This window comes from Montipora foliosa, chromosome 11 (genome assembly GCF_036669935.1).
Source record: "Montipora foliosa isolate CH-2021 chromosome 11, ASM3666993v2, whole genome shotgun sequence".
NCBI lineage: Eukaryota > Metazoa > Cnidaria > Anthozoa > Scleractinia > Acroporidae > Montipora > Montipora foliosa.
In genome coordinates, this window is record NC_090879.1 from 38,258,517 (window position 1) to 38,268,419 (window position 9,903).

The following is a 9,903-nucleotide window of genomic DNA, read 5'->3' on the forward strand; positions in this document are numbered from 1 at the left end:
AGAAATGTTGGTTACACGTACCTTTACCGGTTTGAATTCTACAAAAATCCCATATATTCACTGTAATTTCAGCCGTTTCCCGTGGTAAAAGGGTCAATAACCACGGTAAAAGTGTCCCGTGCAACTGTCGCTATAATATCCAATTTTCAGACGTTGCGCCTTGTGCAATGATCTAATTTTCCGTTGAGTCAATGATACTAAATAACATGACTAAAAAATTCTTTGAAGCGGTTTGAGAGACGCGGTGGCCTTATGGTCAGTGTGCTCGACTCCGGATCGAGTGGTCTGGGTTCGGGTCCTGGCCGGGCACATTGAGCGTTTTCCATTACCACGAAATTCCGGAAATTCCGGTTGGGATGTAAATGGAACACACGTTTTTGGTTTATTCCACTGAAAAATTTCCGGAATAAACGGAACTTCTGAAAAGGTAGTCCTGTTTTCCCGTAGGAAACTTTCCGATGGAAATATGTGTTCCATTTACAACTTTTGAAAGGTCTTACCACTTCCAAGCTATTCACGGCCACATTTTTAAATTTTGGCGCGTAAAATCGCAATCACTGGGCGGCGAACGGACCTGAGTTAAATGGAACACGTTTTTCACCCGATGGAAATTTCCACCGAAATTTCCGGAATTTTTTTGTAAATGGAAAACACCCATTGTGTTGTGTTCTTGGGCAAGACACTTTACTCTCACGGTGCCTCCCTCCACCCAGGTGTATAAATGGGTACCGATGAATTAAAACGCTGGGGGTAACCCTGCGATGGACTAGCATCCCATCCAGGGGAAAGTAGAAATACTCCTAGTCGCTCCTAGCATGCTTCATGAAACCGGAGATAAGCGCCGGCCTGGTGGGCCTTCTCGGCTTGTAGCGGACTTTACCTTTATCGGTTTGAATTCTACAAAAATCCCATATATTCACTGTCATTTCAGCCGCGTTTGCCCCCAACCAATATGGCGTCAGAAACCGTGAAAAGGTGTATCCACTGTTGTGTTCAAGATTGGATCATTCTAAACAAGCGCTTCAGGACATAATACTGCGGGCTGAGTTTCAGTGGATCTCAATCTGACTCCTAGGGTTTTTCTCTGGGTAATGTGGTTTTCCTTCCTCATCAAAATCAACTCTCAGTCAATTAAATCCAGCTGCGGGCGGATACCCTTGATAAGCATAACCTCTGATATCCTTCCCTTTCATTGAATTAAATGAATAAAGTTGGTATTAATCCCTGTAACAGACTTTGCAGCTGTAAAGATAACTATATTTTACCTTTCTAAATCTCTCATTTTGTTCATCTCTGCTTTAAGTTCATGAAACTGACTTGCCACTACTTCTCTTTGCTAAAAAAGCAAGAAACATGCATAACATCAGCAGATTAAACATGAAGTGAAGTGAAACAATAATTATTATAATTGATTATTTTTGCACCAATCTCCAGGGCAAAGTCCTCATTTTTTATTACTTTCAGAAATATTTCCATGCCTATTGGTTCATTAAACAAAGACTTAATAGGGAGTAAAGACCAGTTAAATGCACATTGAGAGTAATTTACTGTGCATTTGTGGTATAAAACATGCAATAGGCCTGTCAACAGTCCGTCAGTTCATCACACAACACAAAGGAATAACATGATATTATAATCATGTTTCTTGCAAGGTTTTTTCCTACCTCTTTAATAAGTCTGTTCCTTTCATCACACTCTTTTGCATTGCTTGCCATTTTTGCTTTTAGTTGTGATATGTTGTCCTAAAAATATCAAAAGATAAAGCTTAAATTTTATATCATTCAGTACAGTATTTCATGCCAACAGGAGTTTCATTAAGTTCTGAAGTAGAAGGGACCTTGTGATAGAGTAAGCAGACACCCCTATGTATAGTCTGGCTTTTGATCTTGAGACTTCCTTTGAGCAAGGGCGGGTACAGTACTCAGCGTAGATGGTTGCTAGTACCCGGTTCCCGGCTTCTTATAAAACCCCTGTGCCAATAATTTCTCTGAGGCAGTAACTTCCTGTGTAGTCCAGTCAAAATACCAATGAAATGGATGTATAGTTCAGTTAAGAAATAAAATAAAAGGCTGCCTTATTTATGGAAAGTTATGGGCCCTCTTGATTGCTGCTTATAATTAGGCGTGACAATGACACTCAAAACGTAGTTCAATTTGAACCTAGTATACAAAATAATAGTATCCTCTTTACAGAAGAATTAGAACTGTCAGCCCCTAAGTTCCCTTCTGAGTGTTTGGCAAACTGACAGCAGGTAGACCAGTTGGCCATTTTCATGTAAAAGTACAGTGTACAACTAAAGAGTTCAACCAATGACTGCCAAGAACAACTCAAGTTTGTGGTCAGCAGGTGCATTTGTTGCAGTTCAAACTTTTCCTTCTTTTAAAATTTTTCAAACCAGTTCACTTGTGATTTTTGTTCATCTTTTATTCATTATCATAATCTGAAACAAAGGAAAATCAAAATCGAACTAGTTTAAATAATTTTGAACCAGGAAAGAATTTGAATCACAACACAACTGGATTGCAAAACTCTGGTACTGCTCCAATTACCCTTTGCATGGTTATTAGATAAATCACCTGTATTCTTTGTAGTTTCCTCATCTGTGTTTCTATTTCATATGAACTTTTCTCATCTTTTGCTTTCAGATTTTCAAAGGCCAGTTTTCGTTCCTCTGTTGTTTCATTGTAGTTCTTCAGTGCCTACACAATTGAAACAGAAATTTCGAGTTTGAATTAAGCAAACATCTATGATATTGTTGTAAAAAAGGTTGCTGTTCTTCGTCGTGGTGATCGAAGTATACTAATAATCTGAAACAAAGGAATCTATCTATCTATGATGTTTTCTCTTTGAGTTGTATAGGGGGATGATAATGAATTCTCTCCAAGCAATACAAACAATAATGCTGTATCGACCAATCGGTCAACACATATAGGTTGTCACATTGGTTGGATTGCATGGATCTGTTACCATTCCCATGGTCTAGTTAAAAATTGGTCATTAAGAGTTGTGCACAGGTTTGATAATAATGAGATCCACCTCATAACAAAATATTTTGTTATGATATTTCAATCACGCTTATTGCAATGTGTGCCAGCTTAAATGGAATCCAATTCTGTTGTGGATGCTATAAAGGATGTACAGTGTAACAAACTCCTTATGCAATGATTAATGATCGATTTACTTGCTGAAATTGCCTCCAGAGATCCTCCACGGTACCCTCCAGTTGTATCCTTAAAGCATGTTTTTCCTCAAGGTTCTGAAATTGAACATAATACTTCTAACTATTAGTATGACAAAATTAATGTTTTTTCATGGTGAACATTGTGAATCTCTTTACTGGTTGCACACTGTAGCCTGCGAGCAGTCACTCGCTTGTTTTGGGTATTGGTGCCCATGCCTCCAGCTTGCTACAAGAATGAGGCAAGTACAGTACTTGCTTGATACCCAAAACAACTGGCAGAGCCTTCTTGCTGGATACAGCTGGTTTAGCAGACATTCCAACCTCTTTTGAAAGAAAATAGGGAGTATTTTTAGTGCCGAAGGTGGCACAAGCCTGTAGGGGGGTCTGTGGGTATAACCCCAGGAAATTTTGCAAATTTAGATTTTCTCAAGTGGAATTTCCTGCATTTTGACATCATTCTTGTGGTGTTCTGAAGGTTGTTATTCTTACCAATGCTTCTCCGCCATAATTTTTGGGAGCTGCTAAATGGATTAAAGACTCCTAGCCTTATGAGTCTGCACAACACGGGGAATTCAGTATAGAGACCGGGCGAGACATTACAGAATTGGAAAAACTTGTGTAATACATAACGTTCAGACTGCAAAAAAAAAATACTTAAGATAAGCAATTTTTTTTCCTTGTTTTCAGAATTTCATGATAAATCTGGAGAATCTGAGCAGGAGGTACCACATCAAATCAGGAGGGTTGGAATGTCTGGTTTATATAATGATGAAGATAATAATGATCAGTCTCAGGCTTCTCCAGATGAGAACAAGTGCTATACTAAGAAATGGGGAGATTGTATGTTAATCAAATTGAATGTTCAAAACAAAATTCAGATCAAGTCTTTATCAAATCAAAACAATCAAAATTAAAACATTACTGGTATTTTTTTAATATATACTACAATTGCTTGTAATCTCGCAATCTGATTGGTTAATTTGCCGTTGTCGACAAGGAGTCTAGACAATGCTGTACGCGTCATGCTTGCGTCAATTTGTCACGCAATGTAATAGCCAATCAGGAATGCCCATTTCAAATGGGAAATAAACCAATCATATTTCGAGAAAGTTATAGACAACGCTTGCTCTTTCTTTGTGTCATGATTTTATTTGCTCACGTTCTGAAATAAAAACTTTCTTTAGCATTGAAACTTGTGTTAAAAAACAAATCAAAAGTGGTTCAGCATTGTCTGCACTCTTATCGACAACGATATTTGTCATCACAGTGGTCAAAATTTGTTGTGGACTCAGTCAGCTGCATCCTGTGAGTCCACAACATTTTGACCACTGTGATGATCAATATCATTGTCGCTAAGATTACAGACAACACTGAACCACTTTTGATTTGATAAATGTACCCAGAGAAAAACCTCTCAGAGCAGTCAGTAGAGAAGCAACAAATTAATCTGAACCCACATGATGTGACATGTCCAGGAATCAAATCCAGGCCACTTTGGTGGAGGGCAAGTGGTCTTAACTGTGCCCCTGCTGTATACATAGTGTTCACTTTAACTATTTGTAAACACAATCTCCTTTGTTCATGAGCATTGATATTATTTTTGTGCTACATGTATGCCAGTCCTGTGCTTAATGATTCCAGAGCTGCATGTATTCAAGCCTGCAGGGCAGGCCTTCAAAGGGGAAGGGAAAGGGAGAACCAGCGGGAGAATGAGGACTCCCGCCAGTTCTCCCTTTCCCTTCCCCATTGAACGCCTGCCATGCAGGCTACAGGTGTTCACAAGTAGTACTTATTCCAAATCACTTCACTCAACTTACCAACTGTATAAGATCAACTTACACATTTCTTTTTCAGAAGGATCACCATCTTACTAAATGAAAAATAATATTAATGTACCTTGTTCTTTATTTCATCTCTAAGGCTTTGAAAGTCTTGTTTAGCATCATTTTCCAACTCATTCCACTCTTCTTCCATAGCAAACATAATGTCTTGTATATCATGCATTTCCCTTCTATGTTGATTGACAATCTTCATTCTGAAATATTTACATATCATCACAAAACCATTGTGGTCATGAAAATCTTGGCACTGGTGATGACAATAATGAGCTTACAAAACATTCAAATAAGTATAACTGTTATCACAATAAAAAATGATTATTGTTTTTATTATATGAAAAGTGAACTTTTTTTTTCATTATTTAAAAGATCTTTCCATCCAACAGCCTTCTCTAGGACCTCAAAGTGACAAAACTACTCTCTGATGCAATACCTATGAAAATTAAGTGTCTTGTTAGTGTTAAAAAGAATACAACCTCTCTCTACTTGACAGACGTGTGATTAACTTAGCCAGAGATTTATAACTAGTTTCTATAAGTACCGTATAACATCCACCCACTTGCCCACTTGTAACCGCTCTGTGGTAGCAGCCAACTTGAAAGCTCCTTTTATAGCTGCTACACACTTTTTCCTTTGTTATGTTTAATTCAATGTATAGTTAGTTCTGTTTTTATTTCTTTTTTACCCTTATTGTTGTTGTATTGTACAAATGTAGTTGAAGAAGTGTGAATAAATGAACTTGAACTTGAACTTGAACTTGGCTGCACATTGCACTGTGGGTTATTTTCCTATTTTAACATGATAATATCTTATAGGTGTAAATGCAGTGTGGTCTGTATTTTTACACTTAGATCTAGTCTGGTCACAGGCCACATCACTGGTACCTTTACGTTTGATAGGACATAACTTTTTTAATAGTAAGGGTTGTTTCAGCATTAGCAAAATAATGATAATTACCAAATTGATCAATGTGACCAGTGAGCTACGGGTCACCTACTTCATTTGTGTCCAATGGAATTTAAGTTTACCATGCCTTACAAAAGTTATCATCTGCATAGCTCCTTTTAGTTGAGATTGGTTTCAAAAGAGCTGTTAAGTTTATTTGAATGTTTCTTTACACATAATTGTGTACATGTATGTATGTACATCAATGACATACAACATTCAAAGTTTAATCACCACAAAAAATTATTTAATGTAGATTCTTTTCTTCATTTCACTTTTCACTGAACACTTAATTGTTACAGTAGCGACTGGATTTTACCCGTAACGTGGCCTGTGTAGTAGACATATCTCCAGTTATGATTTCTCTCCACCAAAAAGTAACTTTTCAGTTGAGAGAAACAATAACCAGAAATACAATGTACCTCTGCCACGCTGTTATTACCCATAACAATACATACAGCGAGTGAATGTCAGAGAACGATTAACACATATTAAATGAAATGACCTTTCATTTTAATATATGTGTTAATTACATACGTTCTCTCACATTCGCTCACTTTGGTGGTTGGTTGGCTGCATCATTCTCAGAAATATGGGCAAATGGATTTCAATGATGCTCTCAATATGACTCTGCAATACAGTCATGAGCTATGCTGTCACTTCAATTTAATTATTTGACTATGTGGCTGCATGATGCAGCTCAATCACGGAGGATTGTGGGAACAGAATCCCATCTGGGGCTCGGATTTTTCTGAGTTCCCAGTGGGTTCAATTGCAATATCTTTCATTTAATATGTGTTAATACATACAGTACTGTACCTTTCAGTGTCAAATTCTTCCTTAAGGATTTCTTGTTCTTGACTGTATTCATCTTGGGCATCTTGAAGCCTCCTCTGTTGTAAATCTTAAAATTAAATGATCCTTGTTGTGACTTGTCAAATTGCATATTAAATCCAGTTTGGTTTATGTTGGTGACCACATTCAGTTGGTCAATTTATCATTGTTTGTTTTAATAGTGAACCACAGCTTAGCAGCTCAGTGAATTTGTAACATTTGATAAACTCACTGCTTTTCCCACAGAATTACTGTTAGTGACGTAATATTATTGCTCTGTATTCATAATAGGAATTAAAACATTAAGTCACCAGCTACATCCTTAAGTACCATCTCTCATAAGCGGGGTAATGGTCTTCTTTCTGATAAACGGTCTAGCTACATGTACATGTACATGTATTTCAGGAGCTAGCACATTTTTTGATTTCTCCTAAAGATTTCTAGTACATTTAAGAGGAAGAGAAAATGTTTTTGGAGTCCATTCACACAACTGATTTTCCAAGTGCATTCAAATTGTTCAAAGAAATCAAAAGTTTAATTGTAGGAACAAAAGTTTGACTGGATCTACGACATACAAGACCTACATCTGTAGGCCAAGATCAGGGCAGCCATCACACTACCAACGTCGAAACTTACTGTAGCTCTGTCTGGCAAAACGAAATTTTGCACGCATATTGGCTTCTTTTGTTCATCCACCTGCACCACTGTCACCTTGGTCTCACGAGTAATGCTTTGCAAAACACCCATACTTTCTAAATGAGTCGAACCACAACAATTCTGACTGTTAAGTCTCAGGGTAAATTTGGATCACCAATTAATTGACAATACTGTAACTTACACATCATACATGCCATGTATTACCCATGAAGTACATGACTAGTACAAGCCACAACACCACATTAAATGTTATTACACATAACCAAGATGGCATCTGGGCAAACTTGTAGTTTCCTACTACATGTATGTCTATTCATGCATTTACCCCTATTTAGGGAGCCTTGAATTGAACAATCATTGCTTGTATCTTTTGACACCCGTCAGCATAACAAAAAGATAAGGCTCCAAGAGATCACCCCTGTGACCCCAAATCTTAACGTAAAACTCTTTATCACTTTGTCTAGGCAAAGCTGTTCTGGTTAGATCAGGGACCACTATGATTCTGATGCCAGTTTCTAAAAGTGGTTTCACGTTATGTCATCAATGCCATGTTAGTGGATGAAACAAAAGATCTCTTATTGGCTTCTTTTGTTCATCCACCTGCACCACTGTCACCTTGGTCTCACGAGTAATGCTTTGCAAAACACCCATACTTTCTAAATGAGTCGAACCACAACAATTCTGACTGTTAAGCCTCAGGGTAAATTTGGATCACCAATTAATTGACAATACTGTAACTTACACATGTACATGCCATGTATTACCCATGAAGTACATGACTAGTACAAGCCACAACATCACATTAAATGTTGATGCTATTACACATAACCAAAACAGCATCTGGGCAAACTTGTAGTTTCCTACTACATGTATCTATTCATGCATTTACCCCTATTTAAGGAGCCTTGAATTGAACAATCATTGCTTGTGAACAGTATCATAAAGACCACTAGTGACATACAGTATGTCATACCTATAAGCCCATCAACATTCTGTAAGTGACTTCGAAGAGCCATTTGATATTGCTCCTCAGCTTCATTTATGTCTTTCACCAAGGATTTGATTATGGCCTCTTTTCTGTCTATGACCCGTTCAAATGTCTGACTTAATATCTCTATGTCCTTTTTCAGTTCCTGAGATTTCGCTAAGAAACAAAGATGAAGCAAATATGTCAATCACATAATAACAATCACAAGCTGCAGGTAGGTAATTTGCAGTATAACTATTCCTGTGGTGGAGGGTAGGGGTGAGGAGTGGGGATAAGGGGTAGGGGTGAGAGGTAGGGGGTGAAGGGTACCATAGCTGAAATAACCCAAACCTTACAAAAATGCTAACCTTAGGCCTAAACACTATGCTTTAGATCACATTCAGGCCTAAGGTTTGCATTTTTGTAAAGGTTTGGGTTGTTTCAGCCATGGAACCCTTCACCCCCCACCCCCTACCCCTCACCTCCTACCCCACCCCTGGAATAGTCATGACAGGACATTTGAAGTTTTAATAATAATAATAATAATAATAATAATAATTATTATTATTATTATTATTATTATATTTTTATTTAGACTGAAAAGACCGATCAGCAAAAATCAAAAGATTTGCTGGTATAAATCGGTGACATATATAGGAGTCTCTCTTAGCATTAAAATGCTATAGATTAATTAGACTAAAACTACTGAATAATACACGAAGAATTGTAACTGCACAGGACCTTCTTTTTTCCCTCCTTCCTCATTGCAAACCAATAATAACAAACATTTCGATGTCAACTGTACAAAGAGGCCTACATTTATATATATATTGGGCCATTCCATTTTTTATCCGCACCCCCCCTATTGAGGGCCTTTACATTTCACCCCCTCGGAAAAGTAAACTTTTGACCCCCTAGGAAAAGAAGATCAAAGTGCCGACACACTCCCCCTTCAGAATTTATTCAAAGATCAAAGGTGCCGACACAGTTACCCCCTCAGAAACGGCCTTTAAAGACCCCCCCCCTCCCCCCCAGAAAAAATAGGCCCTCAATAGGAGGGGTGCGGATAAAAAATGGAATGGCCCATTCAGGTTTATGGCATTGATCTACCTTCTCTCATTATGACCCTCCACTGGTTTTGCAGCTTATTCATATTGAACTTGGTGCTCTTTTCTTCCTTTAGTAACTTGTCCTATAATTGTTAGGAAGATAAAAGAATAGTAGTCGGAAAAATATGAGATTCCTGTACGAAGCTTGAGGATAAGGTACCTTCAAAAACTGCGTCAGCATGTCTTCCTTTTTCTTCTTCATCTCTTCTTCTGCTAACCGCTTTTGTTCCATATACAGGAGTCTCTCTTCTTCTGTCATTTTTGCAAGTTTTTTCTTTCCCGATTTCTTTTTCTTGGGCGGCATTTTCTTACTTTTTCTAAAAGACAACCACGAACTAGTTGTATAACCAGAGAGGAGTTGATCAGATGTTG

At 37.7% G+C, this 9,903-nt stretch overlaps 1 protein-coding gene across 1 annotated transcript in view; it reads right to left on the bottom strand.

Moving 5' to 3' along the window:
• LOC137975467 (dynein regulatory complex subunit 2-like) overlaps window positions 1-9,900 on the bottom strand; it is a 33,368-nt gene extending 23,468 nt beyond the window's left edge. Inside the window, exons 1-9 of the mRNA XM_068822592.1 lie at window positions 9,692-9,900; window positions 9,533-9,614; window positions 8,429-8,599; window positions 6,784-6,868; window positions 5,078-5,216; window positions 3,182-3,256; window positions 2,577-2,699; window positions 1,665-1,742; window positions 1,266-1,336 (exon numbers count right to left, since the gene is read on the bottom strand). Coding sequence (XP_068678693.1) covers window positions 1,266-1,336; window positions 1,665-1,742; window positions 2,577-2,699; window positions 3,182-3,256; window positions 5,078-5,216; window positions 6,784-6,868; window positions 8,429-8,599; window positions 9,533-9,614; window positions 9,692-9,835 — 968 coding nt within the window. The 5' untranslated portion in view covers window positions 9,836-9,900. The remainder of the gene's footprint in view (window positions 1-1,265; window positions 1,337-1,664; window positions 1,743-2,576; window positions 2,700-3,181; window positions 3,257-5,077; window positions 5,217-6,783; window positions 6,869-8,428; window positions 8,600-9,532; window positions 9,615-9,691) is intronic.
• Between the last annotated feature and the right edge of the window lie 3 nt (window positions 9,901-9,903).